Source organism: Talpa occidentalis, unplaced genomic scaffold (genome assembly GCF_014898055.3).
Source record: "Talpa occidentalis isolate TD23 unplaced genomic scaffold, MPIMG_talOcc4v2.1 talOcc4.5, whole genome shotgun sequence".
NCBI classification, from domain to species: Eukaryota; Metazoa; Chordata; class Mammalia; order Eulipotyphla; family Talpidae; genus Talpa; species Talpa occidentalis.
Window position 1 is genome coordinate 114,750,637 of NW_023604861.1, and position 18,820 is coordinate 114,769,456.

The window sequence follows — 18,820 nt, forward strand, 5'->3', positions numbered from 1 at the left end:
TTAACACGATACATTTTTGAGTCACTTTATTTAAAAATTAATCAAACACCTTTGATAACTTCTCATGATCTCACTCAATGTCATCTGACCCTGACCCACATATACACCTTTGTTTTCCCTTCTTTGTCAAAGACTAGTCTTGCAGCCTGACTGAAGAGGTTTAGTACCAATCTGTTTCTCAAAAAACCTTGTTCTGTCAACTATTCTTTCTTTCCCTCTTTTAACCTGTCTTAGCTTAGGCTACTGGAACAAACTACAAACATTTATTTCTCACAGTTCTGAAGGCTGAGAAAGGACAAAAATCAAGGTGCTAAGTCTGAGATCAAGTTCTGATGAGGACCTGACTCCTACAGCTGTTTTCTCTTAAGTATCCTCACATAACTTGGGGGAAGGACAGCAGTAGGGATAGCTAGCTCTCTTCCTCTTCTTTTCTTGTTAGGATACTTACTCCCATTATAGAGGCTCTACCTTCATAACCTAAATTACTTCCCACAGGTCCTAACTCTAAACATCACCACAGCAGGGATTAAAAATGAGTTTTGGATTTCACAGCATAATCCCTTTTCAAACTCTCCCCTTTGATGCCTCTCTCTCAGCATATAAGAAAACACACACTTAATATATGCCTCATATGTACTCTAAACTCTTAACTCTCTTTGATCCTGTACACACACACACACACACACACACACACACACACACACACTCTCTCTCTCTCTCTCTCTCTCTCTCTCTCTCTCTCTCCTCCATTCCAAAGCTAATTGGAAAAGAGCCAATCTATCTGCGCTCAAATCTTCTGCAATCTTGCTATCATCTAACCACATCATACAAATTCTTCTTGCCAAGATCTCTGATGGTTTGTTACTAAATTGAATGGATACTTTACAGTCCTCATCTTGCTCTTGTTTTCTTCAGTAACACTGCCAATCGTTCCCGCAAGGACAATATTCAGGTAAGAACAATGTCCTTGAGTTTCTAGGTAACTGCCCTTATGTGAATTTCTTCTTAGTTCTGGATCATTTGTTTCTCACTCTGATTTGCTGAATCTTCTTGTCTTGTCAGACTTTGTATCTTGGCTCTTCAGATCTCTTGTCACTATCATACCATACCTTTCTCCTAACCTGCCCTTGCCTAGTGAACATCTCTCCATGAACTTGTGTGGCTCTTCCCCCATCAACACAACAATTCAAAATTTCTACTCTATAACATATGTTATTTATGGTGAAAGTTATCACCTCCCATTCACTGTACAACCAGAAAACAGGAAACAGTTGTGACTCATTTTCTTACTGCCAACATTCAATGAGTAGGTCCTTTTCAGTTTCTATATATCCTCCCGACACCCCATTTTTTGTTGATACATACAATAAGTTGTATATAAAACATACACTTTACAAAGTTTTGACATCTTTCTACCTTGAAACCATCACTATACTCATGAGAGTGAACAGTCATCATCCTTAGAAGTTTTCCTATGTCTATAATCCATCACTCCCCTCCCTCCAATCACGATAAGTCTTCATTTTCTAGAAATCTATATAAATGGAATCATATAGTATATATATTTTTTGCCTGGCTTTTCTTCATTCAGCATCATTATAGTAAGGTTCATTTGAGTTGATATGTTTATCAATAGATTATTGTAGTGTAAAACTGTCTTACTAAATAGGTATACAACAGTGTATTTATTCATTTCCCTGTTGACACTGGGTTGTTTCCAATTTTTGACTATTACAAATAAAGCTAGAATGAAAATAAATGTACAAATCTCTGCGTGAGTATATGCTATCATTTCTCAAAGGTTAATACCTGGGGTATATGGCAGGTAAATGTTTAACTTTTTAACAAACTGCCAAGTTGTTGTTTTTCAATTTGGCTGTACTGTTTTACATTCCCACCGGTGGTGTGTAAGAGTTTCAGTTGCTCCACCTCCTAGCAAATACTCGAAACGATGAGTCTTTTTAATTTTAGCTATAGTACCTAGCATGTAGTGGTGTCTCGCTGTGATTTTAATTTGCATTTTCTTAATGCCTAAACGCATTAAATGTCTTTTTTTTTTTTTTTAAATAGAGGCATGTTTTATTTATTTATTTGTTTGTTTGTTTGTGTTTATACAAGCACTGGGTACAGTCAGAAGCGCGGGAGGGTGAGAGAATTCACCAGAGCCAGAGCGGGGAGCAGAGCAGGCAGAAGGACCGAAGTACACTGCTGAGGGGAGCAGCGGGCGGCAGGAGAGGTCTGCGCGCCATGTGGGACCCTCCTCTGGTGGCCGGGGAGCAGCCGGGGATTGAACCAGCGCCTCAGAGTCCATGGGCAGCTTCGCAACCCAGCGCTCAACCGCTGCGCCACCGGAGAGGCCCGCATTAAATGTCTTTTAATGTGCATATTTGTTATTCATATATTTTCTTTGCTGAAGTGTTTGTTGAAATTTTTGGCCTATTTTTAAAGTGGACTGTTTTTTCCTAATCACTAAGCTGTAAGAGTTCTTTATATATTCTAAATAAAAGTTCTTTGACAAATGTGTTTTATAAATATTTCCTCCTGTTCTATAGTTTGCCTTATTTTATTCTTAGATAGAATAAAATTTTGATAATGTTCAATAATTGATCTCATAATTTGTACTTGATTGAGTACTAGTTAAGAAATCTTGGTCAAATGCAAGATCACTACAATTTCCTCTTGTATTTTCTTATAGATATTTTACACACTTACATTAAGGACTACAATCACTTTGACTTAATTTTTATATATAGTGTGACATAAGAGTCAAGGGGGGTTTGTTTTTTGAACATATAAACAAAATCTAGATTTTTTTTATTTCCCTCCCTACCCTTTCTAATGCCCAACTTTTACATTTGCTCTAGTACTTGGAATGGTCTTCACCTAGAAGACGTATACTCATCTTTTAAGTTTCAGCTCAATACGTTGTCATCAAAGAAGGCTTTTATGATCACCATACCTAAGATGCCTCTCTTAGTTTACTCTTTTATTCTGATGTACTTTATTTCCTTCACAACCCTCATCACCATTCAGAATGATTTTTATGTAACTATTTGGACACCTTACTTGTTTTGTACATGTCCTCATGCTTGTATGTATTTCTGTGTTTGGCACATAGAAGGTATTTAATATCTGAATGATTAAATGACCGTGTCTTCATCACTATTGCCTGAGATTTCGTTTCTGGATTATGTTCAGTTTATCTCTATTTACTCTTCTTCCTGTATTGCCCTGTTCTTAAGGTATTCTCTATAATGTGCCAGAATGATCCATTTTTTAAATGTAAGTTAACACTGATTCTTGAATACTACTAGGAAGAAAAATGTGCTGCCTATGACAACCATAAGAAACAATCAAATGTAAGATGCACTGCAACTTCAGAGATGTTAAATGCAAGATGTTAAATACAGGCAACTAAGAATTAATGGATTATTATAAATCTACCTGTCACTCCTCAGCTTAAAAATCCTTTAATGGCTCTCCAGTGCCCTCAGGATTAAAGCTAAATTAAAGGAATCACTATGGACTCCATCTACTAGTCTAGGCTCATTTCTTGACACTCCCATTTTCACACCCCATGCTTCAGTTTATTTTGAATCCCTAAACTAGGGACTTTTATACTCCTTTGTGCCTTCGCATCTGATTCCACCCCCCCCATCCCACCCCGCACCCTTGGCATATGCTAGTCATCCCTGCTTGCCTAAACTAACGTGTATTCATCATTCATCTACCCATCAAATATTTACTCAGGCCTATTATGATCCTAGCTTTATGTTTACAAAAGAGTACAAAGGCAGCCACTGGCATCAGAGTGAAAAACCTTTCCAGAGAATTACACAGGCAAAGAAAACATATGACAAGTACTGTAACAGAGTGATATGAACAGAGTATTGAAGAGGTACAAAGACATAATTCTGTAAAGATGCTTAGGGACAGTTCAACAATGGCTCCCTAGAAAAAATGCAGAACAAAGTCTTAAAGGGTTAAGTAAGAGAGAGCCAGGTAAAAAGTGGTAAGATATTGGGATCCTATTCTAGTATGGTTAAAAGAGCAGAAGGAATATAACAGTGAAGTGGGTGTTTATGTGTGGTTGGCCTGGGGGGAATGAAGGGAGGATACAGACAAATGCCCTTTGATGTGTTAAGAATATACAAGAGAGAGCACTGGTCTAAGCACAAGATGATGGGGAACTAAAACGAGAAGTGAGTAGCATGAATGGACAGGAGGGCAAAGTTTTATTTTTTTTTTTTTTTTTTTTATAGAGGCATGTTTTATTTATTTATTTATTTGTTTGTTCATTTGTTTTGTTTATACATGCACTGGGTACAGTCAGAAGCGCGGGAGGGTGAGAGAATTCACCAGAGCCAGAGCGGGGAGCAGACAGGCAGAAGGACCGAAGTACACTGCTGAGGGGAGCAGCGGGCGGCAGGAGAGGTCTGCGCACCATGTGGGACCCTCCTCCGGTGGCCGGGGAGCAGCCGGGAATCGAACCGGCGCCGCAGAGGCTGCGGGCAGCCTCGCAACCCAGCGCTCTACCGCTGCGCCACCGGGGAGGAGGAGGGCAAAGTTTTAATGCATAGGCCTTAAAAGGTGGAGTTTAGTTTGGAGACTTTTACATTTATGAATTCTGAAGGAACCAGAACCAGAACAAGGTAGTAAGTAGATAATTCTTAAGTTCTGAAGCCTTGAATATAGACAGACAATTTGGGAACTGGTACAAAGAAGTGACTGTTAAAATCATAAAGACAGATGAGTGCTGCTGTTTCCCTCTGCGAGGAATCTTCAACTCCAGTTTAAGCTACATATTAATCTTAGTAACAAATTAAATTTACTCTTTAATACTAATTGTCATATAGTTTTGGAATTATTGACTTATCATTTCACTTAACTTCAAGTCCTTTGGGGGCGAAGGCAGTTTCTTTTATTTCTTTAACCTCAAGTACCAAACAATGCCTAGTACTTTGAAAAGATGAAAGAAACAAACAACTGTCTATACAGGAAGTGATGTGGAGTAATCAAGCTGTGTGGCATTGTCCTAAATACTTTAGACTTGTTATGTCCCTTAATTTTCACCATAACTCTAGAAGGAATTTATTAATATCGTTTCAATTTTGTTGATGAAGAAACTGAAGCCTAGGAGATTACTAACATTACTAACATGCTCAAGGTTGGTAAGTAAGCAGAAAGGAATAATTCTATCTAGTGGAGATACATTTTTAACTGTACTAGGATAACAGGTAGGAATTCATCAGATGGAACAGGGGAGCAAGAAAACTGAAGCAGAGCATACTACTAAATCATCAAGGTCCTCAGATACTTATAGAAATAGCAATAAAAGACCAAAAGAAGATTTTCATGGTAACTTTTAAAACGATAGTTTGAGATAACTCTCCCTACTGGGAATCCCTAGCATTTGAATAAAAGAGTGAATTATCATCCAAGGTAGAGGCAATAAATAGTCAGAAAACACAAAGCAACTGTGGGTGAATGCTTATTTTTCACTTGAGGAATCTAAAGTTGTATTCCTTGACATGTAAAATATTAGTAACTTACTGGAAGAAAAGATCATAAAGATTAATTTCTGCAGTTATACAAATTTATGACTGAAATGCATTGTGTATTTGCATGCGCATGTGTGTTATAACACTTTCTCTCAGGGCTTAGGCATTAAAAATTCTGAGCCACAATTCTCTCAAAGGTTAGCCTGCAAGACTGGAAGTAACAGTGACCTCAAGTAATGAAAAGTACAAAAGTAATTTCATTTCTGAGCAACAATACAGCTGAAATACATGAAATTTAGGATAAACGTGTATAAGCCAGATACTTAGTTTTAATCACAGTGGAAATCATCATAATGCCGGGGTAAAAACTGAATAAAAATTTTCATACTTTATTATGACATAAGAATATTAATCATGTTAGACCCAAGCACCTGACCTTTCTGATGTCTTGGCGTGACAGTTCCTAAATACTAATAAGTTTCACTACACTCAAGATCATCACAGTAAATCATCACTAAAAACTGTTACATACTCAAATTATGAAATTTCTCTTGCCCTCATCTGTAGTATCCTCTTATTCTTGCATCTATCCCAATCCTTCCTTCAAAGTGTTGATAATACATCTTTCTGTTTCTCTAACTTTCTTCTCCTCCTCTCATCCAATTTAACAAGTATTTGAGTCATCCCCATGCTAGTAATGTTATCAAGAAATTGTCCTTCAAATAACTTAATAAAATCTAGCAGTAGCAACAAGTACATATACCAAAAGAGACATACAAATGAAATTTTAAAACAATTCCAAGAAGAGACAAAAAAAGTAGATCGTTTTTTAGGAAATAATTTGAAGTCCTGAAGGACAGAAAAATTTTTGATCATGAGGAAGGTAAAGATGTTCCACGGAGGAAGAACATTAGCTTATACTGAAAATCTTTTATTTATCTCAGATTCCCTATCATATGTCACACAGCTCCAACTGTATAGCTCTTCTACTCTCTTCATATTTTCAAGTGCGCTGCTATCTTTTTCAACCTATGTTGATTACTCGGCTTTATTCTTTGAGAAGACTGGGGACTATATGTACTCCACAGAATTTTACTTTTTATATTCGGAATTTTATCAGTACACATCTTTCCTATTGTCTCAGAGGAAGGTGTACATAGTCCATTCAATTCTTGGCCCCTAATTTTTTTAAAAAGTATTTTGTGTAGAGGGCCTTCCTGGTGGCGCAAGGGGTTAAGACGCAACCTATGAAGCTAACCACAGCCACTGCAGCATGAGTTCGATCCCCAGCCAGGGAGCAACCCATATGGAGCAGCAGACCTCTCCTGTCTCACCTGCTGCTCCCCTCAGCAGTGTATTTCAGTCAGTCTGCCTGTTCTGTTCCCTACTCTCTCTCTGGTGAATCCTCTCGCCCCCCCCCCACATCTCTAGCCTGTAGCCTGCTCTTGTATGCATAAATAAATCTTTTTTAAAAAAGTATTTTGTGTAGAAATGATAAAAGAAGCATTTGACTCTCCTAGAGAAATAGTAATTACATGATAACTGCTATCTGATCTGAGGCAATATTCACCCACAGACAGTATTTCCCGTTATATACCGTTTCGGTTTCACTTTCTGTGGTTTCCGACAACTCCAATCTGAAAATATTACTTACAATAAAATTATTTTGATAGAGACCACATTCACAAGACTTTTATTCAGTACACCATTATAATTGTCCTATTTTATTACAAGTTATTGTTACCTCTTTCTGTACCTAATTTATAAATCTAACTATTATAGACAGGTATTTATAGAAAAGAAACATAGTATATATAGGGTTTAGTATATCCATAGTTTCAGGCATCTACTGGGGGTCTTGGAATGCCCCTGTGGATAAGGAGAGAACTACTGTATTTTTATATACGAAGAACAGCTTAGAAGTCCTTGAACTGTTGTCAAATAAGAGGATAATTTCTCATTCCCACCACAACTATGAGTCATTGTAACCCAAGGGTCCCACAAAGGAAATTCATATTTTCCAACCTGATTAAAGTAATTTACTTGTCAACAACACATACAATAAACCAATGGACAATCCCTGTCTTCTCACAAATGTTACCTGGAGTAAGAGCTAAATGACACAGATCTGTGCCTGTACACAATCTATCCCAGAGTATACATAATTAGTAATGTTTCTTTTCGAGAACTGACATCCTCTATATTTTAATGTTGCTCCTGGGTTCTCTCATTTTCTCAAGAGACAGTTACAAGGCTTGATACTTTTGCTTTATCAGCATTTTCCCCGATTTAAGTAACTGATTCCCATCTTCAGATAAATTTGATGTTTGCTTTTATACCATTGTGTACTAACAGCTTGTATTCACATAATGTCACTGGGCTATATTCTCAAATTACATTCATATGGTCACCCCAAGAGGTCTTAATGGGTTTTGCAGGCACCAGCTGTGACATAATTTGTCTTTCTGGCAGCTAAAATTGCTAGTGTTCCCCAGGCCTTCCCTTTTGCTCCAGAGTGCAGGTAATGTTTTTTTCTTTTGGCAGGGATTCAGGTGCAACTGGTGCATATATTTCAAACATATACTGTCAAAAGAAAAGAATTCTCTGACAGTGAAGGTATACGAGATATTATTTAAACCTTAAAAGCTATTAGGAAAACTTTCTACCTCATTTAAGTTTCTGATATAATAGAGTTAAGAAAAAGTGGGGCTTAGTATTGTTGGCACACTGGAGAAGATAAACTAAAAGATGAGAACTAAGAATACTGAAATGTTTAGTTAGGTGTGTTTCTGATTTTGGCATTTCTGAATGGAAACAACACTATGAAGTGACACAGTAGACTGTCATTAATCAATTAATAGTAGCACAGATACAATTAACATTTAGTTTAGCCATATCTAAAGTCATATTACTTTCCCCACAATAACTGCCATCTTGCAAAAGTAATAGTTATCTTCAACAACAGGAAGTTGAACTATACCTTTAACCAGTTTCACAAAACAGTTGTATCATATATATCCATGGAGGCTTACTCTTACCTTTAAAGAAAAACTTTTTGGAAAATGTGACTATCTTAAGGAGATGACAATGATTATTGTCCTGTCAGTAATTTATGTAAAAGTGAACATTAGATTCTAATTTTACAGAGGACTAAAAAAAAAAGGCCACATATAAATATAATAACATTTTACATGGCATCAGAAACATTAAATTTTAATGGAAGGGGGTAAAAACTTTACTTTAAAATATTTTCCTTAAAATATTCCAAAAATTCATTCCATTAACATATTAATCCTTTAAAATATATTAATCCCTTTAAATATCAAAACTGATAGTTGATTTTAAGCCTATATACAAATACCAACAGTGAAGAACGACTTAGTATTTTTTCAATTACTCTCTATAGTATTTATATATATGTAATGTACATTCCAAGATAAAGCTGCTTAGAATTGTCAATAATAAAATTAATGAAACTTTAAAAATATCTCTCTCTTGATGCTTTTTTATCAACATTGGAAAATAATGGTTGGCCAGGTAAATTTTTCCAGTAAACAGTGAATCACATTAATTTCTAAAACATTATTTCCCCCAAATTATTATATGATCAATCCCTCCCATCAATCCATTTTGTAAGCAGCAATTTCAAAGCCTGTGTCTAAGGTAACGAAGTAACTTAAAGAATAATCACTTGTGGAGTCTATTTCAGAATGTAATCGTGTTAACACATTGTAAGGAGAGCAGTGAAAGTGAACTTAGGAAGTAGAATGCAGAGGGGGAAAAAAATCTACTCTCGCTCTAATAAGGTTAATGAAAAATAAGAGTACCCTGTGGCAAGAAAAAGTTCCAATGTAGCAGCTGTAGGTGGCTCTGTGGCTCCAGAACTGTGGATAAGTCTGTGGGTAAGTCTCTCCTAAAGAACCTTGAACAAAAGGAATCCTAAACTCACTTTAGAAACAAAGAAATTGTGACTAAAGGACTACAAAGGACAATTTACAGTAAGTATGTTCCTGGGGAGTAGGAAAGAAGATAGCTATTTCATTATATTTGTATTTTATGACACTGAAACAGGTAGAAGCTAAGTAAATAAGTAAATATCAAAGAAAACAAAGTCTTTAAAAGTCCCTATAAATACTTTACTGAAATATCTTAGTAAATAAAAATGAGAGGAAAGAGTTAAATGTTAACAAACACTACCTTAATAAAAGAGAAAAACGTTTATATTTTTCTCAACACAAAATTACAATCAATGTACTACAGCTTTAGCATAATAACTTAAAATATTTTAAAGGCTACTATGAACGATTAAAAAAATAATTTTTATTCATGTTGTGTATAATAACCCATTACTATATCATTTTTTTCTTACAGGATTTAAAATGAAGAGAAGTTAATGGCACATACACCAATTACAGAGGGGAAACTTGCTCTCCATGCAAAGTTTACTCGGTGTAAGGTCCATATGAAGCACAGTGACCTGAGATAAGCAGCCTGGGGGCTCTTAGTAACAACCTTTTGCTCAGTTCCTGGTATGCAACTTAATACCTGGTATGAATCTTGCTTCATGTGAGACCATGTACTGCCATGAGGCAGAATGGACCTGGGGGTGGTGGGGGCTCCCATGACTACTGACCCTTACTCACTCCTTGGTATGCAACTGTACAACTCACCTCTTGGTATGCAGCCACGTCATATCTTACCATGTACAGCTGCCAGTGCAAACCCACCCCCTGGAATCTTATAAAAACTGGAAGTATATATAAGCCCTGGACTGCCCACGAATGGGGCTCAGCCTTTGGATGCGAATCTGCTGAGTCAGCACCGGTGCAATAAACCTGCTTCTTGTTAGCTCCGGTATCTAAGTTTCCTTTGTGCCATATAACACATACACATTAACTGATCTAGTTCTTCATTCTACTCTAACAACTCCAAAAATCCTCTTATAAAAATCAATTTATAACCAGATAACTTTTTTCCTTGGTTTGATCTTGGCAGTTCTTAAAGTTGGTTCTTTAAAAATTTATTATAACATTATAAGCCAGAGTGGCTTCTATCAACTTGCCAAACTCTCAAATCCCTTATCCTCTTTCACTGATATAATTGTCTTACTAATGCAAAAGATCAATCCTGTCATCTTTCTGTCTCTCTACAATGAACATCTAATCAAGTGTTTGAGAATGGGATATACAAAAAATGAAAATCACAAAACAAGACAGACTGAATGCTCCCCCCCCAAAGTTTCCCACCTCAATACTTTCAGGGTCACTTAACATTTCTTTCATTAAGTCTCTGATCTTCAATTGCACTCTAACCATTCCAAGTATTTACTACCCCCAAGGGCATCAAAGTCTCCAGGTGAGACAGTGATAAGGAATGAAATTTCCAAAGCTGACAACTGTGAATATTTTACCACTTCCAAAGTTCATCTCTTTCCATTCTATTTCAAAAGTAGTCTTTTTCTCTAAGACTAACAGTTTCTTACCTACTCTAAGATCTTTCCTCAAAAGCTCAGGAAATTTGTTTCAATTATCAGCAGCCCTCCCCTACCAATATCATCTTCCTTTCTGCTGCCTTTTTGCCCTCAACATATCTTTGTGCTCAAGTCTACAATGTCTTTAAAAAATTAAAATTAAAACTGGCCTTTAATTTAGCATCTTCTTCAATTACTACCATCTCCCCTCTCAGGAAGTTTTTGAAAGAGTGATTATAACTCCACAATTCTCTTCAATTGCTGTTTCTCAAAATAGAGCAATTTGATTTACAAAGCTCTCTCTGCTAACAATGCTTTTTGAAGGGTTTTCAATATTCTCGTATATGACAAATCTAATGATTGTCTCTCAGTCTTTGTTTTATTGACCTCTTTGTAGAGGCTAGCAATATGAACCACACTTTCTGCATGCAAAAACACTGGAGCTCTGAATAAAACTATCCTGACCCTTCTTATTTTATAACCTCTTTCTATGACTTCAACTACCCATTAGCTCAATATTCCCCAATTCTTATTGCTTACCAAGACTCCCAAGAGCACTAGACCTGTAATTCAGCTATTTGCCATATGTGGCCCAAACCCAACATTCAAATACTAAATTCATAATCTTTCTTCCAAATCTGCTCCTCATATCTTGTTAACTATCTTTTGTCTAGCTCTGAGTTATGTCAAGACTCCCCCCAAAGGTTAAGAATTTGCATTGATATATTGTGGTGTAGATTGTTAAGTCAATGAATATTCTCACTGTCCCTATTGCCAGAATGGGGATAATCATGTCTATGTCCATCTAACTCTACCAAGAAGAATATGTTCAACTGCTGATTAATATGAAAGAATTTAAAATTCTTTCTGGATGGCAGCTCTCCTGCTCACCTGTGGCTATACAGGTGCCTCTCTTTTTCTTTCTCCTTTCCCTAATAATGAACCTGTCCTTTTTTTAAAAATGTAAAAAAAAAAAAAAAAAATTCTTTCTGGGTGGTTGGAGAAAGAGAAAGGTCACACCACATCTACTCCAAACTCAAGAGTAACAGGGTCCTGATAACTATTTCTTTTAACTTGTGAAAATTCCCAATATCTGGAAGTTAAAATTCCTATTGTATGGGGTTGGCAGTAAGTTTCTAAACTTAAAAACCTTCAGGATTCTGCTGGCTACTACCCACAGAAAATTTAGAGTGAAGCTATTTAACTATAATGAGCTTAATAATTTACATACTAAGGAGACTGACTTTAAAAGTACATGAAGGGCCTCCCTGGTGGCTCAAGGTGTTAATACACAACCTATGAAGCAGTCTGCAGCCTCTGCAGCACGAGTTCGATCCCCGGTCAGCCAGGGAGCAACCCACATGGCTCAGCAGACCTCTCCTGACTCGCCCGTTGCTCCCCTCAGCAGCGGGGAGCAGTCATTCTGCCTGTTCTGTTCCCCACTCTGTCTCTGGTGAATCTTCTCACCCCCCACACCTATGATCTATAGCTCAGCTCTTGTATTCATAAATAAATCTTAAAAAAAAAAAAAAGGGCCTCCCCGGTGGTGCAATGGTTGAGCGCTGGGTTGCGAAGCTGCCCGCAGCCTCTGCAGCGCCAGTTCAATCCTCGGCCGCCAGGCGAGGGCCCCACATGGCACGCAGATCTTTCCTGCCGCGACCGCTGCTCCCCTCAGCAGTGTATTTCCGTCCTTCTGCCTGTTCTGCTCCCTGCTCTGGTGAATTCTCTCACCCTCCCGCGCTTCTGACTGTACCCAGTGCTTGTCAAAATAAATCTTTAAAAAAAAAAAAAAAAAGGTACATGAGTGCTTACCTGCTATGTTCAAGATAAACTGCTCAGTACTATGGGACATAAATAAAATTCCATTCCCACCACAGTAAATTTGTTATGTAGTTGGAAGGTACTATATTCACAAATAATATGACATATGTAATAGTATGTGGTATTAAATGGTATGATATATGTAATAGTATATGCTATTATACAAAAATTTCTAATTTAAAATAATAAATAATAAAGTCTCAGAAATTCATGGGAATAGGAACATGGGAATAAAAAAACTATACAGTATTTAAAGAGAAACTATAGTTTTATATTTCCAATTTTGATGTAATTTAAATTTAAATGGTAAAATGTACAAGTTTTACATATTATCTCAAAAAAAGTTAAAATCAAGATTCTTATTACTTTACAACAAACTTAATTACCTTTACTTGGGACAGATTTTTTCACTGAGGCTACATGGTCTTCAGAAATTGCAAGGCGCCTCAAAACATCAGCCAAAGCTGCCTTTAACACAGTGATTTCATCTTCTTGTTGTTGAACTCGTAATTCAAGAGCTGAAAGGCGATCTTGAACATCAGAAGTACTTGCAGCAGAAATACTATCATCTATAAAATAAAGAAAACATGAAATATTTTACAGGTCAACTAATTAAGAAATAATCTAATGAAAAATTAGAAAATCTATGAATCTTTAAAATATAAAAACTGAAAACCATCATTTTTGAACAGATTAACTTCTGTAAAGATTTTCATAACTGTTTCAACTAATTTAAAATATTAAATGCTAATATATCTGACATACAATTAAAATTATGAAAATTTCCCTCACATAATTTTGTTTTTTTATAGAAATGTTCCCCAAATATATGACTTCATAGAAATATGATAATTTGCAAGAGAGCAAACTACTCAAAGCATCCTTCCTAATAACCACATGACTGTCATACTTCTCTATGAAAATAAAAAAAGAGTACAAATAAAACTTCATTTTCACTTTGTGTATCAGACAGGGAACCCCTCCCCTCTCACTTTCATGATTAATTATCAAAAAGCACTCTACTTTTGTCTATACTCCAAAACTATTATACTCACAAAAACTGTATTATAATTAGGAAGTCTTTTGGTACTCCTCTCCACCTAACACCCAAACTTCTTAAAAAAAAAAAAAAAAAAGGTATGGTTTCTATGAAGCACATAACCAATATCGACCTTGGGTATATAACAAAAACAAAATGATTTATATAAAGTTTTGCTATAAAGCAATTACAAATTATTTCCAAAGCTGTGCAACTTCAGAGCACACAGTCTGTCAGTCAGAATCCACGTGTATAGAAAGATCAATTGTTACTGGCTAACTCAACACATGTGGAGAAATTCTGGGGGAATTTTGATTCTTATATAACAACGGTTCATAACACTGTGAAATAAATTGAGTCAGTCATTCATACAACAAAGCACAGTGTGATTTTCCACAAACTGAGATAATGTGCCACACATCTTTTAAAATAGAAAATGTAGCTCAAAGTTTCAGTCAAAAAAAGAGCCCTCAGTATTTAAAAATCAAATACAATACTTCAGATTTAACAGTGAAGATGCCAAAATATCTGTCAATCATACATATGTACATTCTTCTGCCTTTACAGGTATTTTCAATGACAATCTCTGTGAAACTAGTATGGAAGGAAAAATTGGGTTTTATCTTCATTTTTGACTTCAAATTCTGGACCATACTAAGTACTTACATAACCATAAACAACTTATTTTACACTTGAGTTTCAATTTTTCATTTTCAAATTTTTTTTTTAGATTTATTTATTTATTTATACAAGCACTGGGTACAGTCAGAAGCGTGGGAGGGTGAGAGAATTCACCAGAGCCAGAGGGGAGAGCAGAGCAGGCAGACTGACAAAGTACACTGCTGAGGGGAGCAGTGGGCAGCAGGAGAGGTCTGCGTGGCATGTGGGACCCTCGCCGGCGGCCGGGGATCGAACCGGCGCTGCAGAGGCTGTGGGCACCTTCGCAGCCCAGCGCTCAACCGCTGCACCACTGGGGAGGCCCCATTTTCAAATATTTTTTATGAAAAAGGTACCAAAGATGTGTGACAGTCAATAAATGTTTAACATACATCAGCAATGTTAAAAGGGTATAAAGAAATGTGGGCATATTTGTTACATATAAAGGCAGATTTGTTAAACTCCGAGATGATTAAGAAAAGGATCGGTAAGAACAATTTACTCTTTCACTTTTGATTGAGGTCTTTGTCATTTCTCTGGAGATTTTAGCTTATTCTAGCTAATTCCTTATCTTTGTAAGTGTATTAGATGACGATCACTATTACTTTTATCAGCCAGAATGCTTTCTTTCTCTGGTAAGAGGAACAGGTCTTCTCTTTTGTGAAATGCCACTATTTTTTGAGGTCCCTTTAGGGCTGTCAACAAATGATACACTCAAACTCTTTATTACCTACCCCACATTATTAATAGGATGAACTAATGAAATGGTCTTTTTAGCTGATAAAGTATGAATGACTCTTAGCAATTTCAAATGGTTCTATCTAACAGCACTACAGGAATGATAGTGAGCTATGCGTTAAACCAAAGGTAATCCTCTCAAATTTTCCAAAAAGAGGTGGTGACCATCCTTCCTGGTTTACCAGTTGTAAGGACACAGACCTAGAACTGCCACTAATAGAGTCCTGACTGTCCTGAGTTCCAGTTCTAGTCTCTGAAACTGTAGATCTTTAATTCTTAGAGCTGTTCTAATATTCCTCGTAGCTAATGATGTAACATAGTAAATTCCCTTTTGCAAACTATTACTTGTAAGCAGAACATTCTGATTAAGTCAACAAATTATATGGATAGGCCTTTCTAATTTGTCCTCAATTCATGATGGATGAGTTACATATTTAAATAACAATCATAGGTAAATACTTGATTTTTATAAACCTAATCTGTTTAACTCTTTTGGGAAGTCAGTAGAAAGATTATCAAACAATTATGCCAAATTTACTGTTTTTCTGTGTTTTAGTATTGACATAATTAGCTTTTACTTTTGTAAGTCACTTAACTCTTGAAGGCTTGTTTTTTAAATATGACTAGGTTTTTACTTTTTGAAATGTGGATAGTCACAGGAAAGTTAAGGTTTAGCTTATAAAAATCCTACCACAAGCTGCTAGATACTGTGATAAGACACAAAGATAGTATTTCAAAGGGTTTAATAAGCACAAAGTTAACTATTAACAATGTCCTGCATTTATATTGTACTGTTCATATTTACTACGTCATACCCCTCCTCACACTATCTGCACTTTTATATTTGAGGAAACAGCTTGAGAAGTTAAATAGCTTGTCCAAGGTCACCAAACTAGTCTTGATATCTAAGACTCAAACACAGAACTCTAGATTCACAATTTAGGTGCCCTTATTTCATGTTGCAGTCTAACAATCACAGAGGGACCAATAAATACATGTTTACACAAAGCCTAAAAAGAGATTTGAGTTGAATGATATTTTCAAACATTTGTTTTAAAAAGGTCTTTTTGGCTGCTGTGTGAGAATAGACTAGAAATAGGTAAGAGTAAATGTAAGGAAACCAACTGCAGAAATCCATGTGAAAGGTGATGATGGTCTAGGTTCGGGTTAAGTTATCCATGTATATTGGCCTGTGCAGGAAAAATATGTCTGCTATTTCAGTATAAATATTATTATAAATCTCCTTTTATCCTCAAGTTTCCCAGTTTGGATGATTAATTATAGGGGCACTAAGCAGCTATGGAGATGCAAAGGAACATATAGTTGATCTCTACATTTCCTTATAGCTCTAAAACTCTATAACCTTGTCTAAAATTTTGGCTCTTTATTTTTTCAGGAGCATGAGTCTCATTGGGAATTCAATAAAAGCCTTGGAATAGTGCATGACTAACTCTGTGACTGGCTTCCTCATGTATAATTTCTTCATGCTAATTAGTACTTATCTCAACTTGAGACTTATTATATGAAATAATGCAATAGCACTGTCATTTAATGAAGGCTCAAAAAGTTACTATCCTGAGTGTGATGTTTATTAATACACTGTATATTATTGCCACAAAATTGGAAATGACCTACAATCAATAGATGGGGGTCAATAAGCTATGATGCATTCATACCATAGAAAATCATGCAACAATTAAAAACAATTAGATGTATAAGCTAAAAATTTTAAATCTACAAGGCAACTTCAGTGTAATAAGCAAATTGTGAAACAATATGTACTGAATAATTTTTAGTAAAATACACACAAAAGTATACTTATAAAAATCAATAAAAATTTTATTTATATATATAGATAATGTACACATAGAAAAGCCAAGACTAGAAGCATACATGTCAAGCTGATAATTAGGTTACTTCTGACTAGAAGACTAAGACTAAAGGGAAAAGAATAAAGGGGAATTTTTGCTTTTTAATTTAAGTATTTCTGTATTTGAATTTCACAATAAAAACATGTCATGTGTTAAACTCATGTTTAAGTAAAAATGCATTGCTTCTGAAGCTTGACTTAAATTTTTGCCAGGCACAGAGTTCCAATTTGTTTAAATTTTATAAAGGAAGATACTAAAGCATAAAGTAATTAAACTTCCATTCACTGATTACTAAAGCTAGCATAGAGTCTACCTTAAAGACTAACCCCTCCCTCCCACTATAATTTTATAGAAAAGTAAACTAAGACTATGGGGTAATTAGGTAAATTACTTAGGATCACACAGCAAATGGGTTAGAGCTCCTGCCTCAGATGACTCTTAGAAACAATCTCTCTTAACTCTTTCCATTTTGAAATCTTTTTCTTATTTTTTTTCTCTAACAATCTCCAATGGACCACACTCCCATTCATAATAAACTTTTAGGAATAAAACATCTGTTCAGTAAATAGAATGTATCTATTTTGGGGAGGTTTTAAACTTCCCTTTGTTAATCCATCTATAATATAATGTTCCTTTTCCCTACACAATGGTATTCTCCTTTCTTTGTTCCTTCTCAAAATAGTTCTAGCCTTGAAAATATGAATTACAAATGAATTCTCAAGGTTTCTTAAACTCATGAGGGGGGCTGGAGAAGGAAACCCATTTATCTCTTTACCCATGAGCCTGATTTATTTATGGGCTTTAAATCTCTTATTAAAGATTTGAGATTAGAGATCTGAAATTAGAAATTTGTATACAAATTTGTATGTAACTAATAAAACTTTATATAACACTATATTTAGAACCATATTATAGTTCTAAAACTACAATACCTGCTTGTTCTTGCTGTTACTAAAATGAATTATACTTAATTTAGCTTCTGAACTGCCAAGTAATATGTGTCACCTTTGCAGAGATAAATATATTGTATTCTATTTTAAATATCCCAAAGTTGGCAATTCAGCATTGTCAGAATGAGATACTCCTCTACATTCTAGCACCTTTTGGATGTCAATGATTTTATATAAATCTTTCTCAAATGGCTTACTTTGTCTTCCTAACATGGCACACAATTATAATGTAAATGGTATAAAACTGGCAAAATAAATGTGACAATAAATGGTATCATGTATTCCCCATAATACATAGTAACATGAACTTGTATTCATTGCTGGTAGGACTTAAACTGCTTTAATAAGTTTGGCTTCATTTGGCAAAACTAAAAATGCACACACCCTACAGACCCAGCAATTCCATTACTAGGTTTATGTATATATCCTGACCTATAACAGAGTTGGCAAACTTTTTCTGTAACAGGCCAGAGAGTAAATATTTTAGGCTTTGAAGACCATATATTCTCTGTAGCAATTACTTACACCTGCCTTTCCAACAAAAACAGCTCTGGATAAACGTAAATAATTCGGTCTGGCTATGTTCCAATAAATCTTTATTTACAAAACATATGGTCTGCCACGCCTGGTTTCCCAATCTCTGCTCTTGTACACATACACCAAGAAACATATTCAACAATAGACTACTGAAAGACCACTGGATTAATAAGGAAATCAAAGAAGAAATAAAAAATACTTTGAGACAAGTGGCAATGAGGACACATTTTAGAATG

General features: G+C 35.6%; 1 protein-coding gene across 7 annotated transcripts in view; it reads right to left on the reverse strand.

The window, feature by feature from the left end:
* EML4 (EMAP like 4) overlaps positions 1-18,820 on the reverse strand; it is a 129,814-nt gene that overhangs the window by 63,231 nt on the left and 47,763 nt on the right. For all 7 annotated transcript variants that reach the window (XM_054701168.1, XM_054701167.1, XM_054701166.1 and 4 more), the window contains exon 2: positions 13,179-13,361. In XM_054701168.1, the coding sequence (XP_054557143.1) occupies positions 13,179-13,361 (183 nt within the window). The remainder of the gene's footprint in view (positions 1-13,178; positions 13,362-18,820) is intronic.